General features: G+C 34.2%; 1 protein-coding gene across 1 annotated transcript; it reads left to right on the top strand.

Annotated features, from left to right (window-relative positions):
* Window positions 1-551: 551 nt before the first annotated feature.
* LOC133648216 (protein unc-119 homolog B-like) lies at window positions 552-22,225 on the top strand. Its single transcript, XM_062044080.1, has 5 exons — window positions 552-804; window positions 6,736-6,849; window positions 10,573-10,672; window positions 10,753-10,925; window positions 16,313-22,225. The coding sequence occupies exons 1-5, from the start codon at window positions 600-602 to the stop codon at window positions 16,414-16,416; spliced, it is 696 nt and encodes a 231-aa protein (XP_061900064.1). The 5' UTR covers window positions 552-599; the 3' UTR covers window positions 16,417-22,225.
* Window positions 22,226-23,655: the final 1,430 nt, after the last annotated feature.

The following is a 23,655-nucleotide window of genomic DNA, read 5'->3' as shown; positions in this document are numbered from 1 at the left end:
ATATTCCACTTAAAAATTGTATTGGGTGAAAATATTGCATATTTTGTGTTTTTTCCATTAAAAAAAAACATGGTTTTCTTTGACAAAAAGAGCATACAACTTCAATCTTTAAAACCGTTATATTGACAGATAGACCTAATGTTGATCTAGAGATTTAAAACTTGAATAATAATAAAAATAATAATACTGAATAATGACGCATTTTTTTGACCAAAACCCTTTGGGGTCCCCGGGATCAAGCCTGAGTGGAGGCCAAAATGTATATATTTTTATACATATATTGTATTGGTTTTTTAAATAAATGGCCCCTGCTTGCTTTGATTTTTCAGTGTGCGGCCCTCAGTGGAAAAAGTTTGGACACCCCTGACGTGCTGTAATAGAAACAACACGACTTCCGCTGCTAGTAATGTAACAACAAGATCTGTCGCCCTCTGGTGGCCAGTTAAAGAACCTCCTCGCAGGCGCCACTCTCGGAGTTGCCATAGCAACAGTGAAGCACGCGCGCACAAAAGCCAGAGCTGGCTCATTTAGTCCACATTCGACACTCAGACGCCATCTTCGCGCTCTTTCGTCCACACTCCGTCCACACACACGCAGACATGAGCGGAGCCAAAGCCGACAAGGTCTCCGGCGGCTGCGCGGCTCCTTCGCGGGAGCGCAAGTCGGGCGGAGCGGTTCTGAAGAGGCTCCGCTCCCGCAGGAGCCAAGCGGACAGCAGCAGGCCCGTCACGGAGGACGACTTGCGGGCACGGAGCGGACACGTCACGCCGGAGGATGTGCTCGGACTGCGGGTGGCGACACGAGGTTTGACCCCCATGGAGCGCCCATTTTGCATCATAATACCTCTCTCATTCATTCATTCATTCATTCATTCATTCATTCATTCACACAGATGCTTTTCTACACCAACATTCACCCATTTATTATTCAACTTATTATTATTATTCTCCAGCTCTACCTTCCACATTTTTCACCCGATTCAAAGCGTTCCAACTTCAAACTGTTCAGCCTATTTGGGAATCGCGGGCTTTCCCTTGTCAAATTCCAAAAATTCCCAGATTTCCCAGAATTCCAGGTTTTCCGGGAAATTTTTCCCATTTAAAATGAATCGGCCATTTTTCAAACTTTCACCATTTTCCACATTTTTTCAACCGATTCAAACCATTCCACCTTCAACACATTCCACCATCCTGGAAATTCGGACTACTTTTTTTTTCCCAATTTCCAAAAAATTCCAGGATTTTCCAGAATTCCTCATTTTCCAAAGTCCTATTTCAACCCTTTTTTCTGGCGACTACTCAAAACATTCCTCAAAAAGTTGTTTTTTGAAATGGAAAAATTCCCAGATTTCCCAGAATTCCAGGTTTCCCAGGACATTTTTCCCATTCAAAATGAATCGGCCATTTTTCAAACTTCCCCCATTTCCACATTTTTCAACCAATTCAAACCATTCCACCTTCAACACATTCCACCATCCTGGAAATTCGGACTACTTTTTTTTCCAATTTCCAAAAAATTCCAGGATTTTCCAGAATTCCTCGTTTTCCAAAGCCCTATTTCCACCCTTTTTTCTGGAGACTATTCCTTCCACATTTTTCAACGCATTTCAACCGTTCCACCGTCAAAAAATTCCTCTTAATTAAGACAAAAAGTTGTTTTTTGAAATGGAAAAATTCCCAGATTTCCCAGAATTCCAGGTTTTCCGGGACATTTTTCCCATTCAAAATGAATCGGCCATTTTTCAAACTTTCACCATTTCCACATTTTTTTCAACCGATTCAAACCATTCCACCTTCAACACATTCCACCATTCTGGAAATTCGGACTACTTTTTTTTTCCAAGTTAAACAAAATTCCAGGATTTTCCAGAATTCCTGGTTTTCCAAAGCCCTATTTCCACCCTTTTTTCTGGAGACTATTCCTTCCACATTTTTCAACGCATTTCAACCGTTCCACCGTCAAAACATTCCTCTTAATTAAGACAAAAAGTTGTTTTTTGAAATGGAAAAATTCCCAGATTTCCCAGAATTCCAGGTTTTCCGGGACATTTTTCCCATTCAAAATGAATCGGCTATTTTTCAAACTTTCACCATTTCCACATTTTTTCAACCGATTCAAACCATTCCACCTTCAACACATTCCACAATTCTAGAAATTCGGACTACTTTTTTTTCCAAGTTAAACAAAATTCCAGGATTTTCCAGAATTCCTGGTTTTCCAAAGCCCTATTTCCACCCTTTTTTCTGGAGACTATTCCTTCCACATTTTTCAACGCATTTCAACCGTTCCACCGTCAAAACATTCCTCTTAATTAAGACAAAAAGTTGTTTTTTGAACTGGAAAAATTCCCAGATTTCCCAGAATTCCAGGTTTTCCCAGGACATTTTTCCCATTCAAAATGAATCGGCCATTTTTCAAACTTCCACCATTTCCACATTTTCAACCAATTCAAACCATTCCATCTTCAACACATTCCACCATTCTGGAAATTCGAACTACTTCTTTTCCAAGTTCAAAAAAATTCTAGGATTTTCCAGAATTCCTGGTTTTCCAAAGCCCTATTTCCACCCTTTTTTCTGGAGACTATTCCTTCCACATTTTTCAACGCATTTAAACCGTTCCACCGTCAAAACATTCCTCTTAATTAAGACAAAAAGTTGTTTTTTGAAATGGAAAAATTCCCAGATTTCCCAGAATTCCAGGTTTTCCGGGACATTTTTCCCATTCAAAATGAATCGGCCATTTTTCAAACTTTCACCATTTCCACATTTTTTCAACCGATTCAAACCATTCCACCTTCAACACATTCCACCATTCTGGAAATTTGGACTACTTTTTTTCCAAGTTAAACAAAATTCCAGGATTTTCCAGAATTCCTGGTTTTCCAAAGCCCTATTTCCACCCTTTTTTCTGGAGACTATTCCTTCCACATTTTTCAACGCATTTCAACCGTTCCACCGTCAAAACATTCCTCTTAATTAAGACAAAAAGTTGTTTTTTGAACTGGAAAAATTCCCAGATTTCCCAGAATTCCAGGTTTTCCGGGACATTTTTCCGATTCAAAATGAATCGGCTATTTTTCAAACTTTCACAATTTCCACATTTTTTCAACCGATTCAAACCATTCCACCTTCAACACATTCCACCATTCTGGAAATTCGGACTACTTTTTTTCCAAGTTAAACAAAATTCCAGGATTTTCCAGAATTCCTGGTTTTCCAAAGCTCTATTTCCACCCTTTTTTCTGGAGACTATTCCTTCCACATTTTTCAACGCATTTCAACCGTTCCACCGTCAAAACATTCCTCTTAATTAAAACAAAAAGTTGTTTTTTGAACTGGAAAAATTTCCAGATTTCCCAGAATTCCAGGTTTTCCGGGACATTTTTCCCATTCAAAATGAATCGGCCATTTTTCAAACTTTCACCATTTCCACATTTTTTCAACCGATTCAAACCATTCCACCTTCAACACATTCCACCATTCTGGAAATTCGGACTACTTTTTTTCCAAGTTAAACAAAATTCCAGGATTTTCCAGAATTCCTGGTTTTCCAAAGCCCTATTTCCACCCTTTTTTCTGGAGACTATTCCTTCCACATTTTTCAACGCATTTCAACCGTTCCACCGTCAAAACATTCCTCTTAATTAAGACAAAAAGTTGTTTTTTGAACTGGAAAAATTCCCAGATTTCCCAGAATTCCAGGTTTTCCCAGGACATTTTTCCCATTCAAAATGAATCGGCCATTTTTCAAACTTCCACCATTTCCACATTTTCAACCAATTCAAACCATTCCACCTTCAACACATTCCACCATTCTGGAAATTCGAACTACTTCTTTTCCAAGTTCAAAAAAATTCTAGGATTTTCCAGAATTCCTGGTTTTCCAAAGCCCTATTTCCACCCTTTTTTCTGGAGACTATTCCTTCCACATTTTTCAACGCATTTCAACCGTTCCACCGTCAAAACATTCCTCTTAATTAAGACAAAAAGTTGTTTTTTGAAATGGAAAAATTCCCAGATTTCCCAGAATTCCAGGTTTTCCGGGACATTTTTCCCATTCAAAATGAATCGGCCATTTTTCAAACTTTCACCATTTCCACATTTTTTCAACCGATTCAAACCATTCCACTTTCAACACATTCCACCATTCTGGAAATTCGGACTACTTTTTTTTCCAAGTTAAACAAAATTCCAGGATTTTCCAGAATTCCTGGTTTTCCAAAGCCCTATTTCCACCCTTTTTTCTGGAGACTATTCCTTCCACATTTTTCAACGCATTTCAACCGTTCCACCGTCAAAACATTCTTCTTAATTAGGACAAAAAGTTATTTTTTGAACTGGAAAAATTTCCCGGGGTTCCCAAACTTCCAGGAATTCTGTAAAACCATTTCTCAATTCAACATGTTACTACTTCAACATTTCTCGACCGTTTTGAAAACTTCCAACACCAACCACTTCAACTCATTCAGACCATTCAAGTTTTTTTTTTACCATTTTCAAAAAAATTCCAGATTTTCCCGAAATTACCTAATACCAATTATTACTTCAACATTTCTTGCCCGATTTAAACCATTCCAACACCAACCAATTCAGCTCATTTGGGACATGCATGCCCCTAATCATTTTCCAAAATCTCCCGCTTTTCCCAAATTTCCAGGAAGTTCCTATTGAAATGAATGGGACATTTTTCCAAGTTGCACAATTCCCACATTTTTCAACCGATTCAAACCATTCCACCTTCAACACATTCCACCATCCTGGAAATTCGAACTACTTTTTCTCAAAGTTCCAAAAAATTGCAGGATTTTACAGAATTCCTGGTTTTCCAAGGCCCTATTTCACTGTGTATATATACAGTATATATATCCATTCATACTTTATACAACTTTACTTTATTTTTACATATAAAACACTCATTTTTAAGCGTATCTAGTCGATACTACTATGATTACATCAACATTTTTTATCATCACAAAATCTTTTTTCCTTTTTAAAAAAAATCATATTATGTTTATAAACTCAGGAAATACGTCCCTGGACACATTATTTACATGACAACAACATTTGAAAAATAATATTATTTTTGATTTTGTAATAATAAGAACAAGAAGAAGAAAAATATTGATCTAATCTCTGTCATACTACTTTAGGTATCAATAAAATCGACTTTACATTGAGCATGCTTAGCTATTCCTTTTCCTCTAGTCCTCCAGTGATAATGCTACATGGGAGAAAATTGGTTTATTTTCCACCATGGTGGTGAGGAAACTGGAGCCGGTGTTCCCACAAGAGACCCGCTTGGAACTCCTGCATGGGACTCAGATGTGCCAAAGATTGTCGTTCAATTCAAAAAAGTCAATTATCGGCCCCTGGTCGATGCTATGATCTCAAATTTTTTGGAAAATGAAATTTTTGATTGACACATGCTTTTGTATCATTTTGACAGGGCTGTAAACTGTAAGTAAGTTAGATATAATTATTGAATACCATTTAAAAAAATCAAAAGTAAAAATCAAGAGCAGGATTACCAATTTGTTGGGTCTAAAAGGTGAAGAACTCCTGAGAATCTTTAACTGGCGCCAACATATTTCTTGTGTTGGACCACTCCAGCACATTTATGACTGTATTACATGTTTAAAAAAAAAATACTTAATGACTTGATGTACAAAGTAGAATAGAATAGAATAGAATAGAAAGTACTTTATTGATCCCTGGGGGAAATTCAGCACCACAGTTCGCTCACAATAAACAAACACTTAGGTATTTTTTACATGTGAATAATATAAATACAGTCTATTATACAGCATTATTCACATGTGAATAACATAAATACAGTCTATTATACAGCATTATTCACATGTGAATAATATAAATACAGTCTATTATACAGCATTATTCACATATGAATAATATAAATACAGTCTATTATACAGCATTATTCACATGTGAATAATATAAATACAGTCTATTATACAGCATTATTCACATGTGAATAATATAAATACAGTTTATTATACAGCATTATTCACATGTGAATAATATAAATACAGTCTATTATACAGCATTATTCACATGTGAATAACATAAATACAGTCTATTATACAGCATTATTCACATGTGAATAATATAAATACAGTCTATTATACAGCATTATTCACATGTGAATAATATAAATACAGTCTATTATACAGCATTATTCACATGTGAATAATATAAATACAGTCTATTATACAGCATTATTCACATGTGAATAACATAAATACAGTCTATTATACAGCATTATTCACATGTGAATAATATAAATACAGTCTATTATACAGCATTATTCACATGTGAATAATATAAATACAGTTTATTATACAGCATTATTCACATGTGAATAATATAAATACAGTCTATTATACAGAATTATTCACATGTGAATAACATAAATACAGTCTATTATACAGCATTATTCACATGTGAATAATATAAATACAGTCTATTATACAGCATTATTCACATGTGAATAACATAAATACAGTCTATTATACAGCATTATTCACATGTGAATAACATAAATACAGTCTATTATACATTCAAGTACAGTCAAAAAGGAACATATGCATTATACAGTTTCATGGCTGTCGGTATGAAGGACTTCCTGTGTGGTTCCGTAAGTAAGACTAATAGTGAGTCAAACAGTCTTTTTGCGAGTCTTGCTGAGACGATGATGTCACTGCTGTTGTTGCAGGCTACCTCTGTAAACCCCAGGACAACATCTACAACGTCGACTTTGTGCGCTTCAAGATCCGAGACCTGGACTCAGGAACTGTCCTGTTTGAGATCGCCAAACCGCCGCATTCAGGTGACTACCACTCCCACACCCTCCGTTTTAGGACCAACTATTTGAAGTGTCTTCTAGTTCAGAGCTGGGCAAATATTGTGACTCGGGGGGCCACATTGAGAGAAGGTGTATGTGTGTATAAATTATATATACTGTAAAAATATGCTGTACAGTATGTGTGTTGGGGTCCCTTATGTTCAGGAACAAATTAGTGCTCATTGTGACTTTTGGTATTGACCAAAACTCACAATGTCCGATAGAGTTCTAAAAACAGTTACAGTTTTTTTTACCGAATGGAACACCCAAAAATGTACATTAAAATAAAGAAAGTGGAATTTACAATATTAATAACTATGAACAATAAAACACTGAATATCAATCATCAATCATTAATCAATGTTTATTTATATAGCCCTAAATCACAAGTGTCTCAAAGGGCTGCACAAGCCACAACGACATCCGCGGTACAGAGCCCACATCAGGGCAAGGAAAAACTCAACCCAATGGGGTGTCGATGTGAATGACTATGAGAAACCTTGGAGAGGACCGCATATGTGGGTGACCCCCCCCCCCCCCCCCTCTAGGGGAGACCGGATGCAATGGACGTCGCGTGGGTCTGACATAATATTGTGAAAGTCCAGTCCATAGTGGGTCTAACATAATAGTGTGAGAGTCCAGTCCATAGTGGATCTAACATAATAGTGTGAGAGTCCAGTCCATAGTGGATCTAACATAATAGTGAGAGTCCAGTCCATAGTGGATCTAACATAATAGTGAGAGTCCAGTCCATAGTGGATCTAACATAATAGTGTGAGAGTCCAGTCCATAGTGGATCTAACATAATAGTGTGAGAGTCCAGTCCATAGTGGATCTACCATAATAGTGTGAGAGTCCAGTCCATAGTGGATCTAACATAATAGTGTGACAGTCCAGTCCATAGTGGATCTAACATAATAGTGTGAGAGTCCAGTCCATAGTGGATCTAACATAATAGTGAGAGTCCAGTCCATAGTGGATCTAACATAATAGTGTGAGAGTCCAGTCCATAGTGGATCTAACATAATAGTGAGAGTCCAGTCCATAGTGGATCTAACATAATAGTGTGAGAGTCCAGTCCATAGTGGATCTAGCATAATAGTGAGAGTCCAGTCCATAGTGGATCTAACATAATAGTGTGAGAGTCCAGTCCATAGTGGATCTAACATAATAGTGTGAGAGTCCAGTCCATAGTGGATCTAACATAATAGTGAGAGTCCAGTCCATAGTAGATCTAACATAATAGTGAGAGTCCAGTCCATAGTGGATCTAACATAATAGTGAGAGTCCAGTCCATAGTGGATCTAACATAATAGTGAGAGTCCAGTCCATACTGGATCTAACATAATATTGTGAGAGTCCAGTCCATAGTGGATCTAACATAATAGTGAGAGTCCAGTCCATAGTGGATCTAACATAATATTGAGAGTCCAGTCCATAGTGGATCTAACATAATAGTGGGAGTCCAGTCCATAGTGGATCTAACATAATAGTGAGAGTCCAGTCCATAGTGGATCTAACATAATAGTGAGAGTCCAGTCCATAGTGGATCTAACATAATAGTGAGAGTCCAGTCCATACTGGATCTAACATAATAGTGAGAGTCCAGTCCATAGTGGATCTAACATGATAGTGTGAGTCCAGTCCATACTGGATCTAACATAATAGTGAGAGTCCAGTCCATAGTGGATCTAACATAATAGTGAGAGTCCAGTCCATAGTGGATCTAACATAATAGTGAGAGTCCAGTCCATAGTGGATCTAACATAATAGTGAGAGTCCAGTCCATACTGGATCTAACATAATAGTGAGAGTCCAGTCCATAGTGGATCTAACATAATAGTGAGAGTCCAGTCCATACTGGATCTAACATAATAGTGAGAGTCCAGTCCATAGTGGATCTAACATGATAGTGAGAGTCAATAATATCAACAACATACGAACGTCGCTCCTCTTTTACTTCTCAGACCAGCTCCTCCATAGTTGTGTATCTTTTTATAATCAAGCAAAACACAACAAAAATTTAAAAAACTGAAAAATATGAACCCAAAGTGTAATAAACACCAACAATAAGATGTCACGTAAACATTTCTGACACGCATTTCGGGGCTGGCTGCTCTGAAAACAAACCCCGCCTGTCAGAATAATTGTATCTAAGTTATCACAAAACTTTGTGTTTCAATGAGTTTCCGGCGAGATCTTACCAATTAAAAGGCTTGTAAAACTCCACTGTGTAGGATGGGAAGCGATATGAAGGTGTCGGTTTCTTTGATCTATTGTAATCCACAGGAAGATTTTATCTTGACCTGAGATCTACAAAGCGGAGCGGAAGCAGGGCCTGACCCCCCCCCCCCTCCAGGCATCTTTTCTTTTAACTGTTTTGTGACCAAAGGCAGCGGCTGTTTACGACCCCCCGTCCCTTTAGAAACAGCTGTTGCCATGTAATCAGGGAAAGTCCAAATAAAAGAGGAGGCGTACAATCTTTCGTCAGAGCGTGGTGGAAGACTGTACAAGAGTACAGCCCAGACCTTTCTCCTTAATGAGCTAACTTGAATTCTGTCTCTGTTTAATTCCTTGCTTCTTTGTCCGTTTAATAAATGTCATCAGTGTTTGAACCTGACACCGCCCACTCTGGTTTGTTCCTGGTCTGAGCTGCTGTGACGTAGATTACCGTAATAACTCCTATAACACCCAAAAGCGCAGATTTCGAACATTGAAATACTTTCTATAGTTCAAGACTTATGGTAATTTAAAAACAGCACTACACATCATAATGGCAAATACAGTTTTGATGTTAAAGGTCTAAAAAAATTATGTAGAACATCCGGCGGGCCGGATTGAAAATCTTAACGGGCCGCATGTGGCCCGCGGGCCGTATTTTGCCCAGAACTGTTCTGGTTGGTGGACAACATGAACTGAAACTGATCCCAGGATCATTGTGAGGATCTTCTCAGTTAAAGTAATTTAAAGTTAAAGTAGCAATGATAGTCACACACACACTAGGTGTGGTGAAATGTGTCCTCTGCATTTGACCCATCACCCTTGTTCACCCCCTGGGAGGTGAAGGGAGCAGTGAGCAGCAGCGGTGGCCGCGCCCGGGAATCATTTTTTGGTGATTTAACCCCCAATTCCAACCCTTGATGCTGAGTGCCAAGCAGGGAGGTAATGGCTCCCATTTTTATAGTCTTTGGTATGACTCGGCCGGGGTTTGAACTAACGAACTACCGATCTCAGGGCGGACACTCTAACCACTAGGCCACTGAGTGGGTTCTGTTGCATCGACCAGCTCCTCCTCCCAGGGAATCTAAATTACTGGTCAATCCCAAGTTCTTTCGATGACATATATGCTGAGTAAGAAGGACCATCAAGACAGAATCGGAATATTATCAAGTTTTACTGAAATTTCAGGAGATCAGCTTAACCAATACATTCATATCGGCTACTCGAGTTGAACGGAACTTCTTGCACACAAAGAAAGCCCCCACCTCTCCCTCTCGCAACACTGATAAGGAAGAATTGGGGGTTGTATTCACATTCCGATGGTTGAAGACACTAAACAGACCTCTGAAGACAAGAGAAACTGGTAGATTATACAAAGGAAAAGTACTAGCTGCTCCAAACATGGCTATGAACAAAGAAAGAACTCATAAACATATATGCATTCTCCTCAGTTCTCAGGGTGCACCATTCACTTTTTGTGTCTTTCAGAGGAAGACGAGGAAAACCGAGCGGTAGACGCCATCGCGGGCCGTTTCGTGCGCTACCAGTTCACCCCGGCATTCCTCCGCCTGAGGACGGTGGGAGCCACGTGAGTGACGCGACACACCAACGACACACACCAGACCAGGTGACCTCCTTCGGTCACGGGGATCTTCTCCATCTCACCAGGGTGGAGTTCACCGTCGGTAACCGTCCCCTGAACAACTTCCGAATGATTGAGCGCCACTACTTCCGAGACCGCCTCCTGAAGACCTTCGACTTTGACTTTGGCTTCTGCATCCCAAACAGCCGAAATAGCTGCGAACACATCTATGAGTTCCCTCAACTGTCCGAGGGCTTAGGTGAGACCCATTTTCTAACCCCTGGAATGGTACGTGTAAATCAGTCTCAAGTCAGTTTCAAACTTTCACCATTTCCTCATTTTTCAACCTATGCAAACCATTCCACCTTCAACACATTTCCTCATTCTGGAAATTCGGACTACTTTTTTCCAATTTCCCAAAAACTTCCAGTATTTTCCAGAATTCCTGGTTTTCCAAAGCCTTATTTCCACCTTTTTTCCAGGCGACTACTCCTTCCACATTTCAACCGTTCCATCGTCAAATCATTCCTCTTAATTAGAACAAAAGTTGTTTTTTGAAATGGAAAAATTCCGGATTTCCCAGAATTCCCGGTTTTCTGGGACATATTTCCCATTTAAAATGAATTGGCCATTTTTCAAACTTCCACCATTTCCAAATTTTTCAACCGATTCCAACCATTCCACCTTCAACAGATTCCACCATTCTGGAAATTCGGACTACTTTTTTTACAATTTCCAAAAAATTCCAGAATTTTCCAGAACTCCTGGTTTTCCAAAGTCTTATTTCCACCCTTTTTTCTGGGGACTACTCCTTCCACATTTTTCAACGCATTTCAACCATTCCACCGTCAAAACATTCCTCTTAATTAGGACAAAAAGTTGTTTTTTGAACTGGAAAAATTCCCAGATTTCTCAGAATTCCAGGTTTCCCGGGACATTTTTCCCATTCAAAATGAATAGGCCGTTTTTCAAACTTCCACCATTTCCACATTTTTCAACCGATTCAAACCATTCCACCTTCAACACTTTTCATCATTCTGGAAATTCGGACTACTTTTTTCCAATTTCCAAAAAATTCCAGGATTTTCCAGAATTCCTGGTTTTCCAAAGCCTTATTTCCACCTTTTTTCCTGGCGACTACTCCTTCCACATTTCAACCGTTCCACCGTCAAAACATTCCTCTTAATTAGAACAAAAGTTGTTTTTTGAAATGGAAAAACTCCCGGATTTCCCAGAATTCCCGGTTTTCTGGGACATTTTTCCCATTTAAAATGAATTGGCCATTTTTCAAACTTCCACCATTTCCAAATTTTTCAACCGATTCCAACCATTCCACCTTCAACAGATTCCACCATTCTGGAAATTCGGACTACTTTTTTTCCAATTTCCAAAAAATTCCAGAATTTTCCAGAACTCCTGGTTTTCCAAAGTCTTATTTCCACCCTTTTTTCTGGGGACTACTCCTTCCACATTTTTCAACGCATTTCAACCATTCCACCGTCAAAACATTCCTCTTAATTAGGACAAAAAGTTGTTTTTTGAACTGGAAAAATTCCCAGATTTCTCAGAATTCCAGGTTTCCCGGGACATTTTTCCCATTCAAAATGAATAGGCCGTTTTTCAAACTTCCACCATTTCCACATTTTTCAACCGATTCAAACCATTCCACCTTCAACACTTTTCATCATTCTGGAAATTCTGACTACTTTTTTCCAATTTCCAAAAAATTCCAGGATTTTCCAGAATTCCTGGTTTTCCAAAGCCCTATTTCCACCCTTTTTTCCTGGCGACTACTACTTCCACATTTCAACCGTTCCACCGTCAACACATTCCTCTTAATTAGGACAAAAAGTTGTTTTTTGAACTGGAAAAATTCCCAGATTTCCCAGAATTCCAGGTTTTCTGGGACATTTTTCCCATTCAAATGATTCGGCCATTTTTCAAACTTTCACCATTTCCACATTTTTTAACCGTTTCAAACCATTCCACCTTCAACACATTCCACCATTCTGGAAATTCGGACTACTTTTTTCCAATTTCCGAAAAATTCCAGGATTTTCCAGAATTCCTGGTTTTCCAAAGCCCCATTTCCACCCTTTTTCCTGGCGACTACTCCTTCCACATTTCAACCGTTCCACCGTCAACACATTCCTCTTAATCAGGACAAAAAGTTGTTTTTTGAACTGGAAAAATTCCCATATTTCCCAGAATTCCATCTTTTCCAGGACATTTTTCCCATTCAAAATCAATCGGACATTTTTCAAACTTTCACCATTTCCACATTTTTCAACCGATTCAAACCATTCCACCTTCAACACATTTCACCATTCTGGAAATTCGGACTACTTTTTTCCAATTTCCAAAAAATTCCAGGATTTTCCAGAAATCCCGGTTTTCCAAAGCCTTATTTCCACCTTTTTTCCTGGCGACTACTCCTTCCACATTTCAACCGTTCCACCGTCAAAACATTCCTCTTAATTAGAACAAAAGCTGTTTTTTTAACTGGAAAAATTCCCAGATTTCCCAGAATTCCTGGTTTTCTGGGACATTTTTCCCATTTAAAATGAATTGGCCGTTTTTCAAACTTCCACCATTTCCACATTTTTCAACCTATGCAAACCATTCCACCTTCAACACATTTCATCATTCTGGAAATACGGACTACTTTTTTCCAATTTCCCAAAAATTCCAGTATTTTCCAGAATTCCTGGTTTTCCAAAGCCCCATTTCCACCCTTTTTCGTAGCGACTACTCCTTACACATTTCAACCGTTCCACCGTCAACACATTCCTCTTAATCAGGACAAAAAGTAGATTTTTGAACTGGAAAAATTCCCAGATTTCCCAGAATTCCATCTTTTCCGGGACATTTTTCCCATTCAAAATGAATTGGCCATTTTTCAAACTTCCACCATTTCCACATTTTTCAACCGATCCAAACCATTCCACCTTCAACACATTTAATCATTCTGGAAATTCTGACGACTTTTTTTCCAATTTCCCAAAAATTCCAGTATTTTCCAGAATTCCTGGTTTTCCAAAGCCCCATTTCCACCCTTTTTCCTGGCGACTACTCATTCCACATTTCAACCGTTCCACCGTCAAAACATTCCTCTTAATTAGGACAAAAAGTTGTTTTTTGAACTGGAAAAATTCCCAGATTTCCCAGAATTCCAGGTTTTCTGGGACATTTTTCCCATTCAAATGAATCGGCCATTTTTCAAACTTTCACCATTTCCACATTTTCCCACCGATTCAAACCATTCCACCTTCAACACATTCCATCATTCTGGAAATTCAAACTACTTTTTTTCCAAGTTCAAAAAAATTCCAGGATTTTCCAGAATTCCTGGTTTTCCAAAGCCCTATTTCCACCCTTTTTCCTGGCGACTACTCCTTACACATTTCAACCGTTCCACCGTCAAAACATTCCTCTTAATTAGGACAAAAAGTTCTTCTTTGAACTGGAAAAATTCCCAGATTTCTCAGAATTCCAGGTTTTCCGGGACATTTTTCCCATTCAAAATGAATTGGCCATTTTTCAAACTTTCACCATTTCCACATTTTTCAACCTATTCAAACCATTCCACCTTCAACACATTCCACCATTCTGGAAATTCGGACTACTTTTTTCCAATTTCCGAAAAATTCCAGGATTTTCCAGAATTCCTGGTTTTCCAAAGCCCCATTTCCACCCTTTTTCCTGGCGACTACTCCTTACACATTTCAACCGTTCCACCGTCAAAACATTCCTCTTAATTAGGACAAAAAGTTGTTTTTTGAACTGGAAAAATTCCCAGATTTCTCAGAATTCCAGGTTTTCCGGGACATTTTTCCCATTCAAATGAATCGGCCATTTTTCAAACTTTCGCTATTTCCACATTTTTCCACCGATTCAAACCATTCCACCTTCAACACATTCCACCATTCTGGAAATTCAAACTACTTTTTTTCCAAGTTCAAAAAAATTCCAAGATTTTCCAGAATTCCTGGTTTTCCAAAGCCCTATTTCCACCCTTTTTCCTGGCGACTACTCCTTCCACATTTCAACCGTTCCACCGTCAAAACATTCCTCTTAATTAGGACAAAAAGTTCTTCTTTGAACTGGAAAAATTCCCAGATTTCTCAGAATTCCAGGTTTTCCGGGACATTTTTCCCATTCAAAATGAATTGGCCATTTTTCAAACTTTCACCATTTCCACATTTTTCAACCTATTTAAACCATTCCACCTTCAACACATTCCACCATTCTGGAAATTCAAACTACTTTTTTTCCAAGTTAAAAAAAATTCCAGGATTTTCCAGAATTCCTGGTTTTCCAAAGCCCCATTTCCACCCTTTTTCCTGGCGACTACTCCTTCCACATTTCAACCGTTCCACCGTCAAAACATTCCTCTTAATTAGGACAAAAAGTTGTTTTTTGAACTGGAAAAATTCCCAGATTTCCCAGAATTCCATCTTTTCCGGGACATTTTTCCCATTCAAAATGAATCGACCATTTTTCAAACTTCCACCATTTCCACATTTTTTAACCGTTTCAAACCATTCCACCTTCAACACATTTCATCATTCTGGAAATTCTGACGACTTTTTTTCCAATTTCCCAAAAATTCCAGTATTTTCCAGAATTCCTGGTTTTCCAAAGCCCCATTTCCACCCTTTTTCCTGGCGACTACTCCTTACACATTTCAACCGTTCCACCGTCAAAACATTCCTCTTAATTAGGACAAAAAGTTGTTTTTTGAACTGGAAAAATTCCCAGATTTCTCAGAATTCCCGGTTTTCCGGGACATTTTTCCCATTCAAAATGAATTGGCCATTTTTCAAACTTTCACCATTTCCACATTTTTTAACCGTTTCAAACCATTCCACCTTCAACACATTCCACCATTCTGGAAATTCAAACTACTTTTTTTCCAAGTTCAAAAAAATTCCAGGATTTTCCAGAATTCCTGGTTTTCCAAAGCCCCATTTCCACCCTTTTTCCTGGCGACTACTCCTTCCACATTTCAACCGTTCCACCGTCAAAACATTCCTCTTAATTAGGACAAAAAGTTGTTTTTTGAACTGGAAAAATTCCCAGATTTCCCAGAATTCCATCTTTTCCGGGACATTTTTCCCATTCAAAATGAATCGGCCATTTTTCAAACTTCCACCATTTCCACATTTTTTAACCGTTTCAAACCATTCCACCTTCAACACATTTCATCATTCTGGAAATTCTGACGACTTTTTTTCCAATTTCCCAAAAATTCCAGTATTTTCCAGAATTCCTGGTTTTCCAAAGCCCCATTTCCACCCTTTTCCCTGGCGACTACTCCTTACACATTTCAACCGTTCCACCGTCAAAACATTCCTCTTAATTAGGACAAAAAGTTGTTTTTTGAACTGGAAAAATTCCCAGATTTCTCAGAATTCCAGGTTTTCCGGGACATTTTTCCCATTCAAAATGAATTGGCCATTTTTCGAACTTTAACCAACATTTTTCAACCGATTCAAACCATTCCACCTTCAACACATTTCATCATTCTGCAAATTCAAACTACTTTTTTCCGGAAAATACGGTCATCTGATGTTGTTTCACTGCACTAGTTGAAAAAAAAAACAGTTTTTAAATATGGAATTTGTCACTTTTTTTCCTTCCCAGTGCGTCAGATGGTGGAGTGTCCCTACGAGACTCGCTCTGACAGCTTTTATTTTGTGGACAACAGACTGGTCATGCACAACAAGGCGGACTACGCTTATCAGTGATGTCTGCCTTACACACACACACACACACACACACACGCACACACACACACACACACACACACACACACACACACACACACACACACACACACGCACACACTCTCACACTTATTTGTACTTGTTACCTTCTTGAGACCTCCGAAAAATGCCTACCTCTTTGGGACCATGAGTTGGAATTTCACAAGAAAAAGGTCACAATTTCACAAGAAAAACTTGGAATTTTGGCAGTATTATAATAAAAGTCGTAATTTTACTCAACGCAAGTCAACATTTGACAAGAAATACCGATCATCCGTGCAATATTATGATAAAAGTTGTAATTTTACTTGACAAAATTCACAATTTTATGAGAAAAATGTCACATTTTGGCAATATTATAATAATAATCTGAATTTTACTCAAAAAATGTCACTATTTTACAAGAACAACAACAAAATTGGCAATATTGTGATAAAAGTCAGAATTTTATATGACAAATGTCACCGTTTTGCATTAAAAAAATAATAATTTTGCATAAAAAAGTAATAATTTTACGGGAAAATATTGCAATATTACAGAATCAGAAAGAATGTGAGAAATTGTTCCCAATTTTATAAGAAAAAAGTCGAAAAGACGGCTTTTTAGTAAAAAAAAAAAAATGTTTGTTTGTAATTGGTTTTTCATCTCCATTATTTACTTCGTTATTACAATTTGTCTCTATATACATTATTATTTATTTTTTATTAATTTTGGCCAAAGTGGGTGCATTTCAATTTCTTACACACACTTGTTATTTCATATGTTGACCAGAGGGGGAGCACTTTTAAAAGGGACCACCCTCATTTTGATTTATGTCATCACTTGTTCACACCTCCTCATATGGAAGATACTTTTCCTTCTTCATGTCTCAAGACGGCTAGAAATACAAGAACACACACACACACACACATGCACACACATGCACACACACAAACACACACACTTTCTTGTATTTGTTACATTCTTGAGACCTCCGATATTATAATAAAAGTCGTAATTTTACTCAACGCAAGTCAAAATTTTACAAGAAAAACTGAACATTTGTGCAATATTATGATAAAAGTTGGAATTTTACTCAATAACAGTCGCAGTTCTACAAGAAAAGCTTAACATTTTGGCAATTTTATGAAAAGAGTCGTAACTTTACTCGACAAAAGTCACGATTTTATGAGAAAACTTTAACATTTTGGCAATATTATTATATTTATCTGAATTTAAAAAAAAAAAATCACTATTTTACAAGAACAACACAAAAATTGACAATATTGCGATAAAAGTCCGAATTTTATATGACAAATGTCACCATTTTGCATTAAAAAGTAATAATTTTATATAAAAAAGTAATAATTTTATGAGAAAATATTGCTATATTACAAAAACAGAAAGAATATGAGAAATTGTTCCCAATTTTATAAGAAAAAGTCAAAAAGACTGCTTTTAGTTAATTTTATTGTTTGTAATTGGTTTTTCATCTTCATTATTTACTTCGTTATTACAGTATGTCTCTATATACATATTTATTTATTTTATTTTATGGCAATTTTATGAAAAGAGTCGTAAGTTTACTCGACAAAAGTCACAATTTTATGGGAAAACTGTAACATGTTGGCAATATTATAATAATAATCAGAATTTTAATAACAAAAATTCACTATTTTACAAGAACACAAAAATTGGCAATATTGTGATAAAAGTCAGAATTTTATATGACAAATGTCACCATTTTGCATTAAAAAAAATTATAATTTTACTTACAAAAGTATTAATTCTACGAGAAAATATTGCAATATTACAGAAACAGGAAGAATATGAGAAATTGTTTTATAAGAAAAAAGTCAAAAAGACTGCTTTTAGTTACTTTTATTGTTTGTAATTGGTTTTTCATCTTCATTATTTACTTTGTTATTACAGTATGTCTCTATATACATATTTATTTATTTTATTTTATGGCAATTTTATGAAAAAAGTCGTAATTTTACTCGACAAAAGTCACGATTTTATGAGAAAACTGTAACATTTTGGCAATATTATAATAATAGTCGGAATTTTACTCAAAAAATGTCACTATTTTACAAGAACAACACAAAAATTGGCAATATTGTGATAAAAGTCAGAATTTTATATGACAAATGTCACCATTTTGCATTAAAAAAAATTATAATTTTACATAAAAAAGTATTAATTTTACGAGAAAATATTGCAATATTACAGAAACAGGAAGAATATGAGAAATTGTTCTCAATTTTATAAGAAATAAGTCAAAAAGACGGCTTTTAGTTACTTTTATTGTTTGTAATTGGTTTTTCATCTTCATTATTTACTTCGTTATTACAGTATGTCTCTATATACATATTTATTTATTTTATTTTATGGCAATTTTATGAAAAAAGTCGTAAGTTTACTCGACAAAAGTCACGATTTTGTGGGAAAACTGTAACATTTTGGCAATATTATAATAATAATCGGAATTTTACTCAAAAAATGTCACTATTTTACAAGAACAACACAAACATTGGCAATATTGTGATAAAGGTCAGAATTTTATATGACAAATGTCACCATTTTGCATTAAAAAAAATTATAATTTTACATAAAAAAATTATTAATTTTACGAGAAAATATTGCTATATTACAGAAACAGGAAGAATATGAGAAATTGTTCCCAATTTTATAAGAAAAAAGTCAAAAAGACTGCTTTTAGTTACTTTTATTGTTTGTAATTGGTTTTTCATCTTCATTATTTACTTCATTATTACAGTATGTCTCTATAAACATATTTTTTATTTTTATTTTATGGTAATTTATGAAAAGAGTCGTAAGTTTACTCGACAAAAGTCACAATTTTATGGGAAAACTGTAACATTTTGGCAATATTATAATATTAATCGGAATTTTAATCAAAAAATGTCACTATTTTACAAGAACAACACAAAAATTGGCAATATTGTGATAAAAGTCAGAATTTTATATGACAAATGTCACCATTTTGCATTAAAAAAATTATTATTTTACATAAAAAAGTATTAATTTTACGAGAAAATATTGCTATATTACAGAAACAGGAAGAATATGAGAAATTGTTTTATAAGAAAAAAGTCAAAAAGACTGCTTTTAGTTACTTTTATTGTTTGTAATTGTTTTTTCATCTTCATTATTTACTTCGTTATTACAGTATGTCTCTATATACATATTTATTTATTTTATTTTATGGCAATTTTATGAAAAGAGTCGTAATTTTACTCGACAAAAGTCACGATTTTATGAGAAAACTGTAACATTTTGGCAATATTATAATAATAATCGGAATTTTACTCAAAAAATGTCACTATTTTACAAGAACAACACAAAAATTGGCAATATTGTGATAAAAGTCAGAATTTTATATGACAAATGTCACCATTTTGCATTAAAAAAAAAATGTTTACATACAAAAGTATTAATTTTACGAGAAAATATTGCAATATTACAGAAACAGAAAGAATATGAGAAATTGTTTCCAGTTTTATAAGAAAAAAGTCAAAAAGACTGCTTTTAGTTACTTTTATTGTTTGTAATTGGTTTTTCATCTTCATTATTTACTTCGTTATTACAGTATGTCTCTATATACATATTTATTTATTTTATTTTATGGCAATTTTATGAAAAAAGTCGTAATTTTACTCGACAAAAGTCACGACTTTATGGGAAAACTATAACATTTTGGCAATATTATAATAATAATCGGAATTTTACTCAAAAACTGTCACTATTTTACAAGAACAACACAAACATTGGCAATATTGTGATAAAGATCAGAATTTTATATGACAAATGTCACCATTTTGCATTAAAAAAATATATAATTTTACATACAAAAGTATTAAATTTACGAGAAAATATTGCTATATTACAGAAACAGGAAGAATATGAGAAATTGTTCCCAGTTTTATAAGAAAAAAGTCGAAAAGACTGCTTTTAGTTACTTTTATTGTTTGTAATTGGTTTTTCATCTTCATTATTTACTTCGTTATTACAGTATGTCTCTATATACATATTTATTTATTTTATTTTATGGCAATTTTATGAAAAAAGTCGTAATTTTACTCGACAAAAGTCACGATTTTATGAGAAAACTGTAACATTTTGGCAATATTATAATAATAATCAGAATTTTAATCAAAAATGTCACTATTTTACAAGAACAACACAAACATTGGCAATATTGTGATAAAAGTCAGAATTTTATATGACAAATGTCACCATTTTGCATTAAAAAAAATTATAATTTTACATAAAAAAGTATTAATTTTACGAGAAAATATTGCTATATTACGGAAACAGGAAGAATATGAGAAATTGTTTTATAAGAAAAAAGTCAAAAAGATTGCTTTTAGTTACTTTTATTGTTTGTAATTGGTTTTTCATCTTCATTATTTACTTCGTTATTACAGTATGTCTCTATATACATATTTATTTATTTTATTTTATGGCAATTTTATGAAAAAAGTCGTAATTTTACTCGACAAAAGTCACGATTTTATGAGAAAACTGTAACATTTTGGCAATATTATAATAATAATCTGAATTTTACTCAAAAAATGTCACTATTTTACAAGAACAACACAAACATTGGCAATATTGTTGTAAAGGTCAGAATTTTATATGACAAATGTCACCATTTTGCATTAAAAAAAATTATAATTTTACATACAAAAGTATTAATTTTACGAGAAAATATTGCTATGTTACAGAAACAGGAAGAATATGAGGAATTGTTTTATAAGAAAAAAGTCAAAAAACTGCTTTAGTTACTTTTATTGTTTGTAATTGGTTTTTCATCTTCATTATTTACTTCGTTATTACAGTATGTCTCTATATACATATTTATTTATTTTATTTTATGGCAATTTTATGAAAAAAGTCGTAATTTTACTCGACAAAAGTCACGATTTTATGAGAAAACTGTAACATTTTGGCAATATTATAATAATAATCGGAATTTTACTCAAAAAATGTCACTATTTTACAAGAACAACACAAAAATTGGCAATATTGTGATAAAGGTCAGAATTTTATATGACAAATGTCACCATTTTGCATTAAAAAAATGATAATTTTACATAAAAAAGTATTAATTTTACGAGAAAATATTGCTATATTACAGAAACAGGAAGAATATGAGAAATTGTTTTATAAGAAAAAAGTCAAAAAGACTGCTTTTAGTTACTTTTATTGTTTGTAATTGGTTTTTCATCTTCATTATTTACTTTGTTATTACAGTATGTCTCTATATACATATTTATTTATTTTATTTTATGGCAATTTTATGAAAAGAGTCGTAAGTTTACTCGACAAAAGTCACGATTTTATGGGAAAACTGTAACATTTTGGCAATATTATAATAATAATCGGAATTTTACTCAAAAAATGTCACTATTTTACAAGAACAACACAAAAATTGGCAATATTGTGATAAAAGTCAGAATTTAATGTGACAAATGTCACCATTTTGCATTAAAAAAAATGATAATTTTACATAAAAAAGTATTAATTTTACGAGAAAATATTGCTATATTACAGAAACAGGAAGAATATGAGAAATTGTTCTCAATTTTATAAGAAAAAAGTCGAAAAGACGGCTTTTAGTTACTTTTATTGTTTGTAATTGGTTTTTCATCTTCATTATTTACTTCGTTATTACAGTATGTCTCTATAAACATATATTTTATTTTTATTTTATGGCAATTTTATGAAAAGAGTCGTAACTTTACTCGACAAAAGTCACAATTTTATGGGAAAACTGTAACATTTTGGCAATATTATAATAATAATCGTAATTTTAATCAAAAAATTTCACTATTTTACAAGAACAACACAAAAATTGGCAATATTGTGATAAAAGTCAGAATTTTATATGACAAATGTCACCATTTTGCGTTAAAAAAATTATTATTTTACATAAAAAAAGTATTAATTTTACGAGAAAATATTGCTATATTACAGAAACAGGAAGAATATGAGAAATTGTTTTATAAGAAAAAAGTAAAAAAAGACTGCTTTTAGTTACTTTTATTGTTTGTAATTGGTTTTTCATCTTCATTATTTACTTCGTTATTACAGTATGTCTCTATATACATATTTATCTATTTTATTTTATGGCAATTTTATGAAAAAAGTCGTAAGTTTACTCGACAAAAGTCACGATTTTATGGGAAAACTGTAACATTTTGGCAATATTATAATAATAATCGGAATTTTACTCAAAAAATGTCACTATTTTACAAGAACAACACAAACATTGGCAATATTGTGATAAAGGTCAGAATTTTATATGACAAATGTCACCATTTTGCATTAAAAAAAATTATAATTTTACATAAAAAAAGTATTAATTTTACAAAAAAATATTGCTATATTACAGAAACAGGAAGAATATGAGAAATTGTTCCCAATTTTATAAGAAAAAAGTCGAAAAGATGGCTTTTAGTTACTTTTATTGTTTGTAATTGGTTTTTCATCTTCATTATTTACTTCGTTATTACAGTATGTCTCTATATACATATTTATTTATTTTATTTTATGGCAATTTTATGAAAAAAGTCGTAATTTTACTCGACAAAAGTCACGATTTTATGAGAAAACTGTAACATTTTGGCAATATTATAATAATAATCGGAATTTTACTCAAAAAATGTCACTATTTTACAAGAACAACACAAAAATTGGCAATATTGTGATAAAAGTCAGAATTTTATATGACAAATGTCACCATTTTGCATTAAAAAAAATGATAATTTTACATAAAAAAGTATTAATTTTACGAGAAAATATTGCTATATTACAGAAACAGGAAGAATATGAGAAATTGTTCCCAATTTTATAAGAAAAAAGTCGAAAAGACGGCTTTTAGTTACTTTTATTGTTTGTAATTGGTTTTTCATCTTCATTATTTACATCGTTATTACAGTATGTCTCTATATACATATTTATTTATTTTATTTTATGGCAATTTTATGAAAAGAGTCGTAAGTTTACTCGACAAAAGTCACAATTTTATGAGAAAACTGTAACATTTTGGCAATATTATAATAATAATCGGAATTTTACTCAAAAATGTCACTATTTTACAAGAACAACACAAAAATTGGCAATATTGTGATAAAAGTCAGAATTTTATATGACAAATGTCACCATTTTGCATTAAAAAAAATTATAATTTTACATAAAAAAGTATTAATTTTA

Source organism: Entelurus aequoreus, linkage group LG01 (genome assembly GCF_033978785.1).
Source record: "Entelurus aequoreus isolate RoL-2023_Sb linkage group LG01, RoL_Eaeq_v1.1, whole genome shotgun sequence".
Taxonomy (NCBI): domain Eukaryota; kingdom Metazoa; phylum Chordata; class Actinopteri; order Syngnathiformes; family Syngnathidae; genus Entelurus; species Entelurus aequoreus.
The sequence above is the reverse complement of the archived record's forward strand: the minus strand, read 5'-3'. Positions and strand labels throughout refer to the sequence as shown.

Coding starts and splice junctions, on each gene's coding strand:
- LOC133648216 (XM_062044080.1), top strand. CDS start 600: ATGAGCGGAGCCAAAGCCGACAAGGTCTCCGGCGGCTGCGCGGCTCCT. Junction 10,673..10,752: donor CTGAGGACGGTGGGAGCCAC/GTGAGTGACGCG, acceptor CCATCTCACCAG/GGTGGAGTTCACCGTCGGTA. Junction 10,926..16,312: donor TCAACTGTCCGAGGGCTTAG/GTGAGACCCATT, acceptor TTTCCTTCCCAG/TGCGTCAGATGGTGGAGTGT.